At 33.1% G+C, this 20596-nt stretch overlaps 1 protein-coding gene and 1 long non-coding RNA gene across 3 annotated transcripts in view; both read left to right on the plus strand.

Moving 5' to 3' along the window:
• Positions 1 to 17569, plus strand: part of LOC132745245 (dihydrolipoyl dehydrogenase, mitochondrial-like) — a 24178-nt gene extending 6609 nt beyond the window's left edge. For both annotated transcript variants that reach the window (XM_060734105.1, XM_060734107.1), the window contains exons 5-14: positions 3075 to 3175; positions 3652 to 3795; positions 4418 to 4519; positions 5167 to 5388; positions 10039 to 10175; positions 13048 to 13109; positions 13571 to 13698; positions 14123 to 14260; positions 15550 to 15639; positions 16672 to 17569. In XM_060734105.1, the coding sequence (XP_060590088.1) occupies positions 3075 to 3175; positions 3652 to 3795; positions 4418 to 4519; positions 5167 to 5388; positions 10039 to 10175; positions 13048 to 13109; positions 13571 to 13698; positions 14123 to 14260; positions 15550 to 15639; positions 16672 to 16737 (1190 nt within the window). In that variant the 3' untranslated portion in view covers positions 16738 to 17569. The remainder of the gene's footprint in view (positions 1 to 3074; positions 3176 to 3651; positions 3796 to 4417; positions 4520 to 5166; positions 5389 to 10038; positions 10176 to 13047; positions 13110 to 13570; positions 13699 to 14122; positions 14261 to 15549; positions 15640 to 16671) is intronic.
• LOC132745247 (uncharacterized) overlaps positions 1 to 20596 on the plus strand; it is a 91138-nt gene that overhangs the window by 33028 nt on the left and 37514 nt on the right. The window lies entirely within an intron of this gene.

Consider the following 20596-nt stretch of genomic DNA (forward strand, 5'->3'; position numbering starts at 1 on the left):
TAACACAAATGATCACTTTTTAGCTCGACTATACGAAGTATATGGAGAGCTGTCCTACTCGCCCCGGCGTCGGCGTCCGCGTCCAGATTTCAGATTAAAGTTTTGGGGCAGTAAAATATTTTTCACTATAACTTTGTCATTTCTTAAGGTATCAACTTCAAACTTCAAATATATGTTCCTTATCATCAACCACATCTTATGTGACAAGGTTCATAACTCTAGCACCAATATTTTCAGATTTATCTCCCCTTGAACTTAGAATTTTCCTTAAAAAATACTATTCTTTACTGTAACTTCTTTATTTCTTAAGGGATCACCCTCATACTTCAAATAAATGTACCTTATCATCATCCCCATCTTATGTGACAAGGGTCATAACTTTAGCACCAATGTTTTTAAGATTTATCTCCCCTTGAACTTAGAATTTTTCTTAAAAAATAATATTTTTTACTGTTACTTCTTTATTTCTTAAGGGATCACCCTCATACTTCAAATATATGTACCTTATCATCATCCCCATCTTATGTGACAAGGTTTGTAACTCTAGCACAAATAATTTCAGATTTATCTCCCCTTGAACTTAGAATTTTCCTTAAAAAAATATTATTTTTTACTGTAACTTATTTATTTCTAAAGGGATCAACTTCATACTTCAAATATATGTACCTTATCATCATCCATATCTTATGTGATAAGGTTCAAAACTCTAGCACCAATATTATAAGAATTATCTCCCCATAAACTTAGATTTTTTTACTAGAAAAATGTTAATTTTTACTATAACTTTTTTAGTTTTAAAGGTATCTACTTCAAACTTCAAATAATTATTCCTTATCATCAATTACATTTTATGTGACAATGTTCATAACTCTTGAAGCAATTTTTACAGATTTATCTCTCTTTGAACTTAGGATTTTCTTTAAGAAATATTATAACTTCTTTACTTTTTAAGGTATCTACTTCAAACTTCAAATATATATTTCTTATCATAACACACATGTTGTGTGACAAGGTTCATAACTCTAGCGTGACTATTTCTAGAATTATTTCCCTTGATCTTGGAATTTATGTTAACATATGTTATTTTTTTACTATAACTTAATAAATATTAATACATAATTGATTTTTAGCTCGACTATTCGCAGAATAATCGAGCTAATGCAGTCACCCATTTGTCGGCGTCGGCGTCCCTGTGGTTAAGTTTTTGTATGTAAGCTGGTATCTCCATAACTACTGAAGGGAATGGATTGAAACTTTACACACTTGTTCTCTGTGATTATCTAAGATGATTAGCACAAGTCCCATAACTCTGATTTGCTTTTTTTCATAATTATGCCCCTTTTTCGACTTAGAAATTCTAGGTTAAGTTTTTGTATGTAAGCTGGTATCTCCATAACTACTGAAGGGAATGGATTGAAACTTCACACACTTGTTCTCTGTGATTATCTTAGATGATTAGCACAAGTCCCATAACTCTGATTTGCTTTTTTTCATAATTATGCCCCTTTTTCGACTTAGAAATTCTAGGTTAAGTTTTTGTATGTAAGCTGGTATCTCCATAACTACTGAAGGGAATGGATTGAAACTTCACACACTTGTTCTCTGTGATTATCTAAGATGATTGGCACAAGTCCCATAACTCTGATTTCCTTTTTAACATAATTATGCCCCTTTTTCGACTTAGAAATTCTTGGTTAAGTTTTTGCGTGTAAGCTGGTATCTCCATAACTACTGAAGGGAATGGATTGAAACTTCACACACTTGTTTTCTGTGATTATCTAAGATGATTGGCACAAGTCCCATAACTCTTATTTGCTTTTTTTTCATAATTATGCCCCTTTTTCGACTTAGAAATTCTTGGTTAAGTTTTTGCGTGTAAGCTGGTGTCTCCATAACTACTGAAGGGAATGGATTGAAACTTCAAACACTTGTTCTCTGTGATTATCTAAGATGATTGGCATAAGTCCCATAACTCTGATTTGCTTTTTTACATAATTTTGCCCCTTTTTTGACTTAGAAATTCTTGGTTAAGTTTTTGCGTGTAAGCTGGTATCTCCATAACTACTGAAGAGAATGGATTGAAACTTCACACACTTGTTCTCTGTGATTATCTTAGATGATTGGCACAAGTCCTATAACTCTGATTTGCTATTTTACATAATTATGCCCCTTTTTTGACTTAGAAATTCTTGGTTAAGTTTTTGCATGTAAGCTGGTATCTCCATAACTACTGAAGGGAATGGATTGAAACTTCACACACTTGGTCTCTGTGATTATCTAAGATGATTGGCACAAGTCCCATAACTCTGATTTGCTTTTTTGCACAATTATGCCCCTTTTTTGACTTAGAAATTCTTGGTTAAGTTTTGCGTGTAAGCTGGTATCTCCATAACTACTGAAGGGAATGAATTGAAACTTCACACTCTTGTTGTCTGTGATTATCTAAGATGATTGGCACAAGTCCCATAACTCTGATTTACTTTTTCGCATAATTATGCCCCTTTTACGATTCATAAATTCTTGGTTAAGTTTTTAGTGTGTAAGCTTGTATCTCCATAGCTACTGAAGGGAATGTATTGAAAACTTGAAGGTTTGAACCTTTTCGGACAATTTTATGTATTCATATAGGTAACCATTATTATACTCAATGAAACACCCTTGTGACAAATTTTCGAATAGTCGAGCGTTACTGTCCTCCGACAGTTCTTGTTCTTTCATAGTTTTGTCCTCCTTACTGCGTCCAGTATTTTATTAGTCGAGCTTGGCTGTCTCCTGTGACAGCTCTTGTTATGTCTGATAGCTTTTTGGGGTAAGTTTTAAACTTTCCTTGCACAAATGTCTACCACCACACATGTTCTGGTTCATACTTTTTTTTTTACATTTTTGGAAGATTATGAATTGACTTTGGTAAAGTAATCGGTACCATGACACAAAGTGCTAATGAGGTAATGAGCACTGCAGCCAGGTTTTATCCTCAAGGTCTGTCAAAATTTCACATTCATGTCCACTGTGGAGGAGAAGATAGATGTCTTTCAGATTGCCTTGTATTAATGTAAGGTAGATTTGATTTATAGTTGATGGTGTTCGTTTAAACCTAGAGAAGATGATGTCACAGAAAGAAAAAGCTGTAAAAGGTTTAACTGGTGGAATAGCCCATCTCTTTAAACAAAATAAGGTTAGTATTTTATAAACTAAAGCTATTTTATTTTTCTGATATTTTTAGTAAGGGGATTCAGATATGCCTGAATTTGCTTTGTAAAAAACATGAGCAAGAAATAGTAATGTTTTGATTTTTCCTTTTGAAGAATTTGTTTTCTATGATATTTGCTAGATTATGTGAAATAATTTTGAGAAATAGAAATAGCTCTAGTTGAATTTAAGATATATATAAAATGAATACATATTTCCTCAATGCAGTCTGCTTCAGTACAAGTAATATATATTAAAACCATTCAAATGGTCTACCAAAACATTTAAAAAACCACATTGAGATACTTGGAACTAAAATGAAATTAATAAGAAAACATTTCATTTTGATATTACTTGCAAAGAATGTTCCAGACTTTATAGACTTTATATGTATATTTTTCTAGATGATTTATGTATTAACTGTCTTCATTTTATCATTGTTATATTTTATAATTATTAAAGGTGACACATGTCAGTGGACATGGTAGAATTACCGGTCCTAATGAAGTGACAGCTTTAAAAAATGATGGCAGCTCAGAAGTTGTTACAGCCAAAAATATTCTCATTGCAACAGGATCTGAAGTGACACCTTTCCCAGGAATTGATGCAAGTCTTCATATTAAATTATTCCAGACATCAAAAGCTTCATTCAAGTGGTTTTGATATATAGTAAAAAAAAACTTAATTAAAAAACCATCAAAACAAATTTAAGTGGTCTTAATCACAGTGTGGTCTCAATTGTGCATATTCCCAGCATTGCTTACATTCTTTATGACCATGCTTACATTCAACTGGTGTGGAACTATTCAAGTTTCTCAGTATTGGATATTTCAACGCTTTTGTTGATAACAAATTTTGAAATAAATGTAGTATAGCCTGATGGGAATTGTGTTGATTGCTTATATGGTATTGAATCATACTAGAACAGTTAAAGTCAGCAAGCTTGCTTAAAGAATGTTAGGGTAAAATAATGTATAAAGTTAATAATATATAAGGAGTCTTTATTTGAAAAATTATGTATGATCTTAACTTAAAAACTCACTGAAAGTTAGGTGTTAGGAAAAAACAACCTAGTATCCTTTTGATGATTAATGTAGAAAAAGATAAAAGATTTTTTATATTTTATATATTTTATTGCTGACATAGCTACCTCAATCTAGATAGATGGGTGCAATTTGATATAATGAAGCATTGGTTTGTAGTATTTTTACTGTATATTAAATTTCAGATTGATGAAGAAACAGTAGTATCATCAACTGGTGCTTTGTCACTAAAGAAAGTACCAGAGAAAATGATAGTGATTGGTGCTGGTGTTATTGGACTCGAACTGGTATATTACTTCTTAATTTTGTTCACCATAAGGAAAATAATTGAACTTCTTAGTACTGTTTATGCATTGCAGCTCATGAGGCTTCTGAATGGAAGATACTTTTTAGTCAATATCTTTTTTATCAAGATGATACCATAGTAATTTAAGAAGTGATTTCACGGATACAAGCTGGTTAACATTGATTTGCTTTAGACATGAATGGTTTATTTTCTTGTGTCAGATTGACACTAAGATTTTAAACAGCTGGCAATCACTGCTTATATCAATATCATTTTGATTCTCATATGACCACAAAACAACAAATGAGGAAGATCACTAATGCTACTTATCTATTTCATATTAAGCAGTTCTTTTTTGCATCCTACTTTAGTGTAAAAATGTAAGAAATAAGACCGTAGCTGTTTCATTATAGTAAAAATTTTATATGCAAGAATTAATATTTTGTCGCATTTGGCGCCATTGGCTTTGACTGCAGGAACCCAGATGTTCATCTGTGACCAGGCTCTATACTAGTGCCTCATTAACCTTTTTAATTTACGTCCTGATATTCCAACTGTAGGTTTGGCTGGTTGAACAAGTAGCATATAACAAGTACAAATAGTTTGAAGATTATTAATGAAACTTTAATGTTCTGTTTTCAACTGTAGGGATCTGTGTGGCAAAGACTTGGTGCCAAAGTCACATGTGTGGAATTCCTTAGTCATGTCGGTGGATTAGGTATTGACATGGAGGTTTCTAAAAACTTTCAAAGAATTCTCAAAAAGCAAGGACTGGAATTTAAATTAGATACAAAAGTTGTTTCAGCATCCAGAGATGGCAGTAATATCAAAGTGGCAATTGAAGGGGTTAAAAATGGAAAATCAGAAGAAGTAAGTTGTTAAGATATTACTCTGATATAAAATTTATATATTTAAAAAAACAGTTAAAGAATCAATGTAGTATAATATATATAAAGGTTGTCGTTTTAAATGTTCAAGAATAACAAAAATGATACAAAGATTGCTATAGTAAGGGTCATTCAGTCATACCATATACATTGTGAATAGAGCTTGGATAATTAATTACAAAAAAGAAACACCAATTTTTACACTGTTACTTTGAATTTACACAAACGTTTGAATACTGAAAATGCGTTAAAATGCTCAGAATTGTATTCAAATGTTTATTTACATCCCAATTTTAAATTATCATTCTTAATGAAACATCACACCGTTAAAGAGCCTAGTTAGAAGATGTGTAGTGTGAAAGAACCATAACTCTGCATTGATTGTATTTGAATTATTTCCTTTTATGATACATAATAAGGATTGTCCAGAGAGCAACTTAAAATTTATTGATGGAATTTTATCAACAAATGATACAGTGATGGAAACAAAAGAGAGGCAATGCATTGTTCAAAAAACTAAACTGCTTCCTTGCTTAATTCTAAAAATAGATTTTTATTTTTAACCAGGTTTTCCGAAGGAAAAAACTGGTTATTAGATTGAGGTATGTCGGCGGGCGGGCGGGCGGACGGGCGGGCGGGCGTAAACAATTTCTTCTGTGCGCAACTCCTCCTACATTTCTCAACGGATTTTGACCAAACTTTCACAGAAGCTTTGTCATCAAGTGCCCTGGCGCATATTGTCGGGGTTTTGCGATTAGATAATATTTGACCTAATTATGGCCCTTTGTTTTTTTTCCTTATATAGAATATATAGTGAATAATTTCTTCTGTGCGCAACTCCTCCTACATTTCTCAACGGATTTTGACCAAACTTTCTCAGAAGCTTTGTCATCAAGTGCCCTGACACATATTGCCAGGGTTTTGCAATTGGTATATATTTGACCTAATTATGGCCCTTTGTTTTTTTTCCTTATATAGAATATATAGTGAACAATTTCTTCTGTGCGCAACTCCTCCTACATTTCTCAACGGATTTTGACCAAACTTTCTTAGAAGCTTTGTTATCAAGTGCCTGGCACATATTGTCGGGGTTTTGTGATTGGATAATATTTGACCGAATTATGGCCCTTTGTTTATTTTTTCCTTATACAGAATATATAGAGAACAATTTCTTCTGTGCTCAACTCCTCCTACATTTCTCAACGGATTTTGACCAAACTTTCTTAGAAGCTTTGTTTTCAAGTGCCTGGCACATATTGTCGGGGTTTTGTGATTGGATAATATTTGACCGAATTATGGCCCTTTGTATATTTTTTCCTTATACAGAATATATAGTGAACAATTTCTACAGTGCGCAACTTCTCCTACATTTCTCAATGGATTTTGACCAAACTTTCACAGAAGCTTTGTCATCAAGTGCCCTGGCGCTCACTAAATTCCCATGTTTCTTCCAAGACGTCATTCAAGTATTTTTTTAAAATTGTGAACATACTTTTCTTGATATCGCACAAAACACCACACGCCAATATTGTTGACAAAAGAAAATGACAAGAGACGCAAAAATGCAAAAATTAAGCAAAAATAAAGTACTGTTTACCTTTCTAAAACATTTGGGGAAAAAAGGCGAATAGACAACATAAAATTTCTCAATCATTTTTGTTTGAGGAATATTAAAAAAGCCATAATTCCTCCTAAAAGTTCAATTGAAAACAAATGCCCCTTCATGACAAAGCTTCTGTGAAATATTTTGCTGAAAACCTGGTTGCATCGCATTGCGATGTTCCTTGTTTTGTTTTGTTACACTGCGTTTATTCATTGATTGATGTCTTTCATTATTTGGTAGGTATATAACTTGGGTGGACCTAGATAATTTTGTAATGAGGAAGTGGTTACTTGAGTCAAGGTTAAGAGACGAATAGAAATAGATTTTTACACTATTGCTCATGCAGCCTTTATTTATTTGACTGATATGTTGTAGGTACTGGTAGATACCTTGTGTTGACCTCAAACTTTGGTTTATAGGGGTCAGTGTCACTTGGCTTAAACTAGATTTTTACACTATTGCTCTTACTTCCTTTGTTTATTGTTATTGATAGGTGTACATTGAAAGATATTGACTTATTCAGTGTTCAATCTAGAGCGCGCCATTGCGCCATTGACCCCCTGAAAAGGCCGCCGGCGCAAAACAAAATCATCTGTGGGCCCGACGGGCGCACTCATAGAAAATGCCCTAAATGACATTAGAATGCTTTCTTAAACCTGATTAAGTACATAAAAGAAGTTTCTTGTGAATAATATTAATAAATACTGAATTCAAAACTGAAGTTTCTATTGAAAAACAAGCGCATGTTGGTAAGATAGTTTACCGCACTTGTTAACCCATTTAAAACCTTTATCGGCTACACTCTCTCAGTCCGCGTCTGTAAATACTATGTAGACTTGTTCTTCGTACCGTAACTATTACTTACTTTTGAGTCACAGTTTTTATAAGCAAAACAAATCGTCACAGATAATCCAATACGTGCGTGTAGTTATAGTTTTTTCACGGACAAAACAAATAAATATGTAATAACTTTCCAAAGGAAAAAAAATATAGATATATTTGTGAAAAGTGCGAGTTAATTATAGAGAAGTGTGCATAAATTATTACGAACACGCCTTCATCCAATTAAAAAAGTCTTAAAGATGGAGCAATCAAACACGATTGGCTAGGGAGTGTCTGACAATTAAGTAAATTAACTTTGATTGGTCTTTGGCTGGTCGGCGCTAAAACATTGTGCATATCATTAATCAATACAGACATCTTAAGCGTGACGTAAGAACTGCTGCCCTGACAAAAGATCAAAGGTACCGGCATGTCAATATTCATTGTCTAAGCACCTGTTGACACTTTGTTTTTCGCTTGGATATATTGAGAAGGGTAAATGTTTTTAGCGACTATTGTAAGTTTATATTCTTCATAAACAAAGCTAATTTCAAAATATGATTTTCCTTTATATATCGGGCGCTGATTAAAAAACTGAACATTATTATCAAATATCCCTGGTAACATTAAAATAAGATTCATATTTTTCTTTGAACATTATGTCATCGCGTTTCTTTACCAATCAGTTCTTAAAATTGAGCCTGTATCAACGCTTATGTCATTTTTTTTAGTTGAGTTGTTTTGGAATTTTGCAACCGTTTTTGGTCTAAATATGGTATGTGAACAAGTAACTTAAAAGATACAATACCTTATTTGAATTTGATGTTCATTTTAAGTGTGGGCCCTCTTTTTGTGTCGCCTTGAAAAGGTGACATATAGGGGTTACTTTTGTGTCGGCGTCGTTGTCGGCGTCCCCTAAAGCTTGTCCGGAGCATAACTCAGTCACTATAAGTCTGATTGACTTCAAACTTGGTATGCATGCTTCTTTCAATAACCCGAAGTGCAGTGCACAAGGACTGGTACTCTGCAGTTCTTATTTTTTGAGTTATTGCCCTTTGTTAATTTTCATACTTTAATTTTGTCCGGGCCATTTCTCTTCAACTAAAAAAGCTATGGACTTGAAACTTCATAGGATGATAGATCTCATTAAGAAGAAGTGCAGTGCACAAGAACTGGTACTCTGCACTTCCTTATTTTTGAGTTATTGCCCTTTGTTAATTTTCATACTTTATTTTTGTCCGGGCCATTTCTCCTAATGTATAAAAGCCATGGACTTGAAACTTCATAGGATGATAGGTCTCATTAAGAAGAAGTGCAGTGCACAAGAACAGGTACTCTGCATTTCTTATTTTTTGAGTTATTGCCCTTTGTTTATTTTCATACTTTAATTTTGTCCGGGCCATTTCTCCTTAAATATTAAAGCTATGGACTTGAAACTTCATAGGATGATAGATCTTATTAAGAAGAAGTGCAGTGCACAAGAATCGGTACTCTTGCATTTCTTAATTTTTGAGTTATGGCCCTTTGTTAATTTTCATACTTAATTTTTGTCCAGGCCATTTCTCCGAAAGTATAAAAGTTATGGACTTGAAACTTCATAGGATGATAGATCTCATTAAGAAAAAGTGCAGTGCATAAGAACTGATACTCTGCATTTCTTATTTTTTGAGTTATTGCCCTTTGTTGATTTTCTTACTTTATTTTTGTCCTGGTCATTTCTCCTCAAGTATGAAAGCTATGGACTTGAAACATCATAGAATGATAGATCTTATTGATAAGAAGTGAAGTGCACAGAAACTGCTGCTCTGCACTTATTATTTTTTTAGTTATTGCCCTTTGTTATTTTCATATTTCATTTTTGTCCAAACTACATTGTTCACAAGGCGACACATCCGACTCGCGGAGTTCTAGTTTCTCAAATGACCCCCTTTTGAAAAGTTTATGGGCCCAAAGGGCCCCCTTGGAATTTGTTCTAGATTGAACACTGCTTATTTTAGCATTCATCACCAGGTATACTCTCGAGTTATATTTAATTGCCATCTATGTCTACATTTATATTCTTAAAAGCATCCCATTTTTACAATGATAAATCTAAAATTAATTTGGTTTCTATTCTGGCAAATAACAATTATAGCAATAATAATGCATAACTTTTTAATTGTTTTACCTCAGCTTTACAGAAGTTTGACTTTTATCTATGATTTTCAGATGGATTGTGACACATTATTAGTTTGTATTGGTAGACGTCCCTATACAAATAACCTTGGTTTAGAAACATTAAATATTTCGACAGACAATAGAGGTAGAATACCTGTTAACTCAAGATTCCAAACTTCAGTACCTAGGTATGGCTATTATTTTATTATTTTATCATATTACACTATTTTTAGCTTGACTTTGTCAAAGAACGGTTTTTGAGATATTGCTACAGTCATAGTGTAGTTCTCGTCTATATGCTTTAACATTTTGCAATAACAGACTGTAACATTGTTATATGTGAATTGATAGTCCTTTTTCAAACCCAATTTGACCGTGGTCTTGAAAGGTCAAATAATTGTATTTTGTTGTTGTTTTTTTTTGCTATAAAAGGCTATCACTTACTAATGAATGAATGGACACAACAGCCTATGGGACAAGACCTTTGTCATTTGCTTACCTTATTCTTAACCAGAAAAAAAAACTTATTTGACCAATAACTTGAGAATGATTTGGCCTACAGTCCTATGATTTGGTGTGGAGATTGGTCATACCGGTAATAAGATAACTCCTGTTAATTTTGGGGTAAGTAGGTCAGAGGTTAGGTCATCATAGATGTGAACAAAAGACAATTATTTCTGCCCACAAGGCTGTGACCTATAAAAATAAGATTAAGTCTAGAGGTTGTTATCCCCCGCCGATGGAATCGGGAGGGGGATATAGTTTTGGCGTTGTCCGTCCGTCCGTCCGAATTTCGTTTCCGGAGTAGTTCTCTGCAACTACTGGCTGGAATTCAACGAAACTTTATGGGAATCATCAATATCAAGAGGAGATGCGCATATGGTCGGCTTGTTCCGGTCAGACCCTTTAACTCAGAGTTATGGCCCTTGATTAGTTATGTAGTATGCATATAGAGTAAAAATCGTTTCCGGAGTAGTTCTCTGCAACTACTGGCTGGAATTCAATGAAACTTTATGGGAATCATCAATATCAAGAGGAGATGCGCATATCGTCGGCTTGTTCCGGTCAGACACTTTAACTCAGAGTTATGGCCCTTGATTAGTAATGTAGTATGCATATAGAGTAAAAATCGTTTCCGCACTACTTCTCTGCAACTACTGGCTGGAATTCAATGAAACTTTATGGGAATCATCAATACTAAGAGGAAATACGCATATCGTCGGCTTGTTCGGGTCAGACACTTTAACTCAGAGTTATGGCCCTTGATTAGTTATGCAGTATGCATATGGAGTAAAAATCGTTTCCGCGCTACTTCTCTGCAACTACTGGCTGGAATTCAACGAAACTTTATGGGAACCTTCAATACCAAGAGGAGATGCGCATATCGTCGGCTTGTTCAGGTCAGCCACTTTTACTCAGAGTTATGGCCCTTGATTAGGTATGCAATATGCATATGGAGTAAAAATCGTTTCCGGAGTAGTTCTCTGCAACTACTGGCTGGAATTCAACGAAACTTTATGGGAATCATCAATATCAAGAGGAGATGCGCATATGGTCGGCTTGTTCCGGTCAGACCCTTTAACTCAGAGTTATGGCCCTTGATTAGTTATGTAGTATGCATATAGAGTAAAAATCGTTTCCGCACTACTTCTCTGCAACTACTGGCTGGAATTCAACGAAACTTTATGGGAACCTTTAATACCAAGAGGAGATGCGCATATCGTCGGCTTGTTCCGGTCAGACACTTTAACTCAGAGTTATGGCCCTTGATTAGTTATGCAGTATCCATATAGAAAAATATTTGTTTCCTCGCTACTTCTCTGCTACTACTGGCTGGAATTCAATGAAACTTTATGGGATACTAAGAGGAGATGTGCATATAGTCGCCTTGTTCCAGTCAGATACTTATAACTCAGATTTATGGCCCTTGATTAGTTATGTAGTATGCATACATCTCATTGGTATTTCCAGATTTTACTATTTAACACAAAGTTATGGCTCTGTTATTGCCCTGAATATTTATCAAGTTCAAAGAATATTATATGTTATTTGGGTTTTGGAGGGATATATGTGGATATATTACCTGTCAAGATTTTATATCACCTCAGCCGTTAGGCGAGGGTGATATTTTATCTTGGCAGGTAATATATCCACATATATCCCTCCAAAACCAAAATAATAATTCTATTACCCTTCCCCTGCCGAGTTAAGACGATTTTAATATAAATCATTGCTACTTCAAATGAAACGTCGAAATAAGATTCCTTTTAGGGTACCCATTCAACTCAACATGACGTCACATAAATACATGACGTATTTTCTTTCGAACGTAACGAATGTAAACAAGAGAAAAGGAGAAGTCTGTTGAGTGCACTTTTTTGGAATTAATATCAAGCTTTCACAAGGTCATATTTGTTTTCAATACTGATGAGAATATGTATCATTACTCTATTTTGGTAAATATCTATCATTTGACAGTTAAAAAGTGCTTGTAAATCGGATTTACATCGCGTTAAATAAAACCGTACGCGCATCGCCATAGCGCATGTTGTTTACAAGGTGGGGTACCCAACGGGGAAATTTAGTGTGTATATTACCCGTCTGGCTCGGTTATATCAATTTCTTTCGGGTGACAAATATCCAATCAAAAAGGAGGAAAAAATCTGGAAGGGTAATAATACTGTTTATGCCATGATTAATATATAAATAAAGCCTTATGTCTTCAGTTGTTGTGTTAATAGTAACCAGTACTCGGCGGGGGGTATAAATTCAACGAATTTGCTTGTTCATTACTAGTTAATGACTCCTTTAGGTTGCAGTGAGGGCAGAGAGGAAAATTTTGATGCCTATCAGTAAAGGTTAATATTTTAGGAATCCAACAAGTAAATACCGTATTACCAGATAGACAAGTGTCTGTGTAGGAGTACAGATTTTACTCCTAACTTTTTGATACTGCGCAAATTTTTCAGTCTTTTGTTCCAGAATGATTTCCAAATAACAATAACAGTAAAGTAGATAGCATTGCTTTATTTTAAAGTTTGATTTATTTTACCATTTCAGTATATATGCTATAGGAGATTGTATAGAAGGTCCTATGCTAGCACATAAAGCTGAAGATGAAGGTAGGTTTACAGAACTCTAGCTAGACCAAATTTGACTTCTCCCTCATCTCCTATCACAGAGAAGTTTGATGACATAGGGAGAAGTGAAAAAGTGCTAGGCACATTGATTTGATCTATAAAAATATATTGTATCTATTTACTCAGTAATATTAATTATTTAAATAATGTATAAAAAATGTACATAATAGGAAAACAAATGCAGATTTCTTTTATTTAATACAAATGCAGATTTCTTTTATAATTCAACAATTTTATATTACGTGAGTAATTAAATATAAGGAGGTGAAGGCCTAAAGTATATGGACAGAAATTAAGTGGTGATCATCAGAAGGTCTGTCTTTTCATTGAAATAAAACTAAAAATTATAAATTTCCCAAAAAAATCAAGTTATTTTCCATTTTTATGAAATATGTTTGATGTATTTTATAATATATTATTTATGTAATGTTAATTAATTACAGGAATAATTTGTGTAGAAGGAATGTGTGGTGGTGCTGTACATATTGACTATAACTGTGTACCATCTGTAATCTACACACATCCAGAAGTCGCGTGGGTCGGTAAAAATGAAGAACAGCTTAAAGAAGAGGTAAGCTTATCATTTAACAATCACAACATTTATACTAAGAATATTTTGCCACTTTAACTTACAGTGTTTAATTATGTAAATTTTTCTGGTCTGAATAGAAAATAAATAAGAGGTGCTAACATTTCCAAAGATCAAGTCTGAAAGAATCTTCTCTTTTGACACTGCTCATAACTTACATATTTGTAAACATTTTATAAGAATAATGAAGATAAAACATTTTTCAGACAATTTTCTTGATTGGGTCTCTACCTTAGTTGAAAGATTATTTTTGATTACTCAAACAAATTTACAATTGGGCACAAATTAACCCGCCTTTGTGGTGCTGTTGTTAAGGATTTCTCTCACCAAGGGATTTACCATGTGTAACATTGCTCTTGTTGATATTGATACATCATGTATATTGATTCTATCTATTCAACATTAGGGAGTAGAATACAATGTTGGAAAATTCCCATTAGCTGCGAACAGTCGTGCCAAGACAATTGATGACACTGATGGCTTTGTGAAAGTTCTGGGAGATAAGGCTACTGATAGAATTCTAGGAGTACACTTTATTGGATCTGTAAGTATTTAACTGGTTACACTAGCAAAACTATCTGCTTGAATGTTTCCATTTTGCTTTTTATACCATTGTGTATCCAGGGCAAACTGTACATCCATGAATCATGGCAAGAGACCTAGAAAGTTGATATTTTGCATGAGGCATAACGTTGGGCCTCTAATAAAGTTGGTCAAATCATGACACTAGGGGTCAAATTGACTTTCCCACAGGGGCATATAGTTTTATGATACAGAGATATGTATAGAGAAAACTGAAGAATTTTCTCCTTCACAACTGCAAGGGCTATAGTTCTGATATTTTGCATGTAGTATTTTGCACCTTGTGGACCTTTACCAAATTTGTCAAATGATGGCCCTTGAATACAGGTATAATAGTAAAAACTTAAAAATTCAGAACCACATGGCCTAAAACTTAAATATTATGCATGAAGCCTTCCCTTGTTGAAACCTGCCATGTTTTCTCATATCTAAAGTTTACCCAGCCCTAGGGGGTGAAACGGTAAAAAGACCCATTTAGTTTCATAGATATTTAAGCATTTAACCTCATTTTATTCAGACATATGAATCATTTGGACATTGTTTATCATTTGACATGCTTATATATGACTTTAACCTTATTTAATCAGTCAGGTCAAAGGTCAAATTTAACTTTCATAACATTATTATTGATTACAATATGGCCTTCATATTAGGACATGTACATGTGAACACATTTACAGATGTGCTTCATAATCATGACTTTGACCAATATTCAGTATTGACCAGTTATGTCAAGGGTTAAAGTTTCAAGTCTTTATAATTTAATTATTTGTTTATGTAATTACTTATATTTTCAGACATTAGATACATGTGATTATTGTGTTTTGTTTCACATGCTGAAATATTTATGTTGAGTTTTGACATTAATCATTTTGAGATATACATATTGTACAAGCAATTGATAAACTAGTTTTGTTCCTAGTAACTATTATAAGTGCCATACAATATGACGGCATTGTATTTCACAAATGTAATCTTTTAATGGACAAATTCTGCAGTAGAAAAGCTTATTCTCATACAGATGATAATACAAAAATGCAGACTTGTGGTTTGAATAATGCCAGAGGGCCATATATGTTCTCTGTTACAAAAAATTCTTAAAAGTTTTTTTGTTTTTTTTCTTTTCACAACAAAAAGGCATCTTATTCAAATATTTAAAAATGTTTGGATTGATAGAAAATAGTGTGAACAAATCATTATCTGCAGTTAGTTTTAACAAAATGAAAATGATATTTTTGTTTACAATGACAGGTTGCTGGAGAGTTAATTAATGAGGCTGTGCTAGCCATGGAGTATGGAGCATCATGTGAAGATGTAGCACGAGTTTGTCATGCTCACCCTGTAAGTATACAATTATAACATCAGTTTGACCTATGATATAAAACAAGTATTTATATGTTAAACTGCTTCAATATGAATTACTTTTGTAAAGATATTCAGTAATAAAGCTAAACAGATGCAATAATATAATTTACTACTCTAAGAACAAGATTGGTTTTAACACTTTTAAGAACACACACTGAGTCCCAGCTATTTTCCTTCTATTTCCCCTACTTTTTATAGAGAAATCAATTATACTGAGATATTATTTATAAGGCACATGTTTTGGCCGCCTCATGTATAATTTTCCTGATTTAAGAAAGTCCTACATTAAGCACATTGCTTGTCTCCCTACCAGTATGCTGGACCGTCGGCCCTGACCAGTAAAAACTCAGAAGATCTGTTAAATTAAAAATATCTGTATTTGCGGCCAGACAATCCACTAAAAGTTCTAAGGTCAGTTTTGTATAAAAACCCTAAACAAAGCATTTAGCAAAAGCCAATCATTCACCTGTATGCATAAAATATCCAAATCTGTGTGCATTGTTGTAGAATAATGCACAGTTCAAGTTCAAATGTGCAGGAATATAATCATGAAGGCTGATTGGCCCTGAGTGAATCATTACAAAGCATTTGAACAATATACCTTGCATTATTATTACACAAGAAAAACTGATATCTATTTTCATTCTAGCATGCTAATAAAAAAGAATTTGATAAAGATATTTTGAATTAATTTGAGTTTAGAAGTAATTTTCCTAATATCATTTGGTTTATTGACGTCATATTTGACATCATATGGCATATCTGTTCATATCTGTTTTAATAGTGTGAAACATGTTAGAATTATATTATTTATATGTATGTACAAAGTAGAACTATATACAACAGAAGGAATTATGTAGGTTTAAAGCATTTCAAGTATCATCAAGCTGAGACATCAATCAATTACTATATGATTTTGTCATTTTGTAAAGTTTTCCTCAGTTCCTCAGTAAATTTATTGCAAATTATTAAAAGTCAATTGACAATTGCCACATTTTTGTATTGTAGACGGTTGCCGAAGCCCTGCGAGAAGCCAATTTGATGGCATACTCAGGAAAACCCATCAACTTTTGAACAGATCGTTACAAAGTATGACAGAGTTAGGAGTAGAAATTGACAGAATCGTTAAATCTCATCAGTTGTTTTCACATCTAATGAAAGATCTTATTTTCAAATCATTGTTGATAGTTGTCGATGAATATTGCTTGATTTTTATTGTGTTAAAGACATTTAAAAAAAATAAGGCAATCTCTATAAAGTGGCCAACTATATTTGTAATGCTTTATTCTCATTTTGTATGGCATAAAAAAACAAAGGCCCTTGGCTGCAAGAAATGTTTGATTCTGTGTTGTTTAAACTGTAGTCACTGTTAACAATTAAGAGAAAATTGTTAACCAATAAATCTGTATTTTTGTTTTGTTATTGAAAAATTGAAAAAAATAATTTATTCAAGGAAACTACATGATTATATCAGTGGCAATATCACAAATTTGGACTTTAATCCTTGTGAAGATTTTAGATATGAATGGCGATTCCTGTTCATTAGAAGCATGTATGTACAGGTTATATTCATATATATGTTTTAAAATTTTAATGTTTGAATATTGATACATGTATGTACTGATGAATCAAGATTATAGCAGGACTTACTTATGTGCCTATAAAGAATGTTCAAAGAAAAAAAAGAAAGAAAAATATTTAAAGAGAAGCAACCATGCATGGAATAAAGGATAAAAAAAAGCACAATTTTAAAATAATGATATCATTGTGAAACTTTACAGTTCTCACCAATTTCTAACATCTGTCATTTTTCTTATGTTATTTATTTGATAGAATTGAAATACATTTTTATGTTTTTGTTAAATCTAGGCATTAAAAGTGCTTGACAATAGAGTGATTGTATATACTTTGTTTTATTTGTTTATTTTCTCCGTGATAACTTTGTCTTAATATAAGCATGTTTTGTAAATGTTTTGGTTTTATTATTTGTCTGGACTAGAAGACCAATATAATTAACAATCATCAAAGCCCTGCTTTATAATTTTGAAATTTTCTACAGATTGTTAGATCTCCAAATCAATATAAATCTGAGATAAGAGGTTAAATTGTCTGATGGTTTTGATGTCTGTCTCTCACTAGCTACCATAGGTTCTAATTTAAATGATAACAGTTCTCGTTAGTTCCCAGGAGGGGAATTGTGAGTGGTTTTTATAAACTTCAATGTGTTCTCACTATACAGCAAGCTAAAGTTAAAGTCTTATCTTTAATTAGATAGGAGTCCTTTTAGGAGTTTATGCTTTGCCCATTCTTCATAATCATCTCAAGTTAAATCTAATGAATTATTATTATGAAACATAAACAGTAAAATTAGGTTGCTGTCATAATTTTATGGTAGTTTCTCAGAAGAGTTGTAACATAGAATGTTTCTTTTATTTATCATGCATACATGTTGTATCTAAACAGAACAAAATATTTTGCTGCTATTTTTAGAAGGGTTTTGACCATTTAGCAATTATTCGAGCATGCACTAGTCAATTTAAAAAAATTTCTTGCATACAGTATTTTGGAATTATTCTTTTTTTTAAAATAAGAACAGAATTTGTGAACTACTTACAGCAGATATAAAAATATAGCTTTATACACTTTAAAATATTCAATGACACATTTATAACCTAAAAGTACACATTTTTAGCTCGACTATACGAAGTATATGAAGAGCTGTCCTACTCGCCCCGGCGTCGGCGTCCGCGTCCAGATTTTAGATTAAAGTTTTGGTGCAGTAAAATATTTTTCACTATAACTTTCTCATTTCTTAAGGTATCAACTTCAAACTTCAAATATATGTTCCTTATCATCAACCACATCTTATGTGACAAGGTTCATGACTCTAGCACCAATATTTTCAGATTTATCTCCCCTTGAACTTAGAATTTTCCTTAAAAAATACTATTTTTTACTGTTACTTCTTTATTTCTTAAGGGATCAACCTCATACTTCAAATATATGTACCTTATCATCATCCCCATCTTATGTGACAAGGTTCATAACTCTAGCACCAATATTTTAAGATTTATCTCCCCTTGAACTTAGAATTTTCCTCAAAAAGTACTATTTCTTACTGTTTCTTCTTTATTTCTTAAGGGATCAACCTCATACTTTAAATATATTTACGTTATCATCATCCCCATCTTATGTGACAAGGTTCATAACTGTAGCACCAATATTTTCAGATTTATCTCCCTTTGAACTTAGAATTTTCCATAAAAAATATTATTTTTTACTGTTACTTATTTATTTCTAAAGGGATCAACTTCATACTTCAAATGTATTTACGTTATCATCATCCACATCTTATGTGACAAGGTTCATAACTCTAGCACCAATATTGCAAGAATTATCTCCCCATAAACTTAGATTTTTTTACTAGAAAAATGTTATTTTTTATTACAACTTTTTTATTTTTAAAGGTATCTACCTCAAACTTCAAATACTTATTCCTTATCATCAATTACATTTTATGTGACAATGTTCATAACTCTTGAAGCAATATTTACACATTTATCTCTCTTTGAACTTAGGATTTTCTTTAAGAAATATAATAACTTCTTTACTTTTTAAGGTATCTACTTCAAACTTCAAATATATATTTCTTATCATTACACAAATGTTGTGTGACAAGGTCCATAACTCTAGCATGACTATTTCTAGAATTATTCCCCTTGATCTTGGAATTTATGTTAACAATATTATTTTTTTAATATAACTTAATACATAATTATACATAATTGATTTTTCTTTCATAGTTTTGTCCTCCTTACTGCGTCTAGTATTTTATTAGTCGAGCTTTGCTGTCTCCTGTGACAGCTCTTGTTAGCTCACCTGAGCTTGCTCAGGGTGAGCTTTTAGGATCGGTGAATGTCCGTCGTCCGTCCGTCCGTCGTCCGTCCACAATTGCTTGTGAACACTCTAGCGGCCGCATTTTTGCCTCAATCATCATCAAACTTGGTCAGGATGCTTATCTAGTTGAAAGCTCGGATTAGTTCAAACATGGCTCATCTCGGATGAAAAACTAGGTCACAAGAGCTAAAAATAGAAAAACCTTGTGAACACTCTAGAGGTCACATTTTTGACCCAATCATCATCAAACTTGGTCAGGATGTTTGTCTAGGTGATAGCTCAGATGAGTTCGAACATGGGTCATCTCGGATGAAAAAGTAGGTCACAGGAGCTATAAATAGAAAAACCTTGTGAACACTTTAGTTGTCACATTTTTGAACCAATTTTCATCAAACTTGGTCAGATTGCTTGTCTAGTCAATTGCTTGGATGAGTTCGAACATGGGTCATCTCTGATGAAAAACTAGGTCACAGGAGCTAAAAATAGAAAAACCTTGTGAACACTCTAGTGGTCACATTTTTGACCCAATCATCATCAAACTTTGTCAGGATGCTTGTTTAGATAATAGCTCGGATGAGTTCGAATATGGGTCATCTCGGATGAAAAACTAGGTCACCGGAGCTATAAATAGAAAAACCTTGTTAACACTCCAGCGGTCACATTTTTGCATCAATCATCATCAAACTTGGTCAGGATGCTTGTCTAGTTGATAGCTTGGATGAGTTCGAACATGGGTCATCTCGGATGAAAAAGTAGGTCACCGGAGCTAAAAATAGAAAAACCTTGTTAACACTCTAGCGGTCACATTTTTGCATCAATCATCATCAAACTTGGTCAAGATGCTTGTCTAGGTGATAGCTCGGATGAGTTCGAACATGGGTCATCTCGGATGAAAAAGTAGGTCACCGGAGCTAAAAATAGAAAAACCTTGTTAACACTCTAGCGGTCACATTTTTGCATCAGTCATCATCAAACTTTGTCAAGATGTTTGTCTAGGTGATAGCTCGGATGAGTTTGAACATGGGTCATCTCGGAT

The sequence above is a fragment of the Ruditapes philippinarum genome, unplaced genomic scaffold (genome assembly GCF_026571515.1).
Source record: "Ruditapes philippinarum isolate M1 unplaced genomic scaffold, ASM2657151v2 ctg8_1_1_1_1, whole genome shotgun sequence".
Taxonomy (NCBI): Eukaryota; Metazoa; Mollusca; class Bivalvia; order Venerida; family Veneridae; genus Ruditapes; species Ruditapes philippinarum.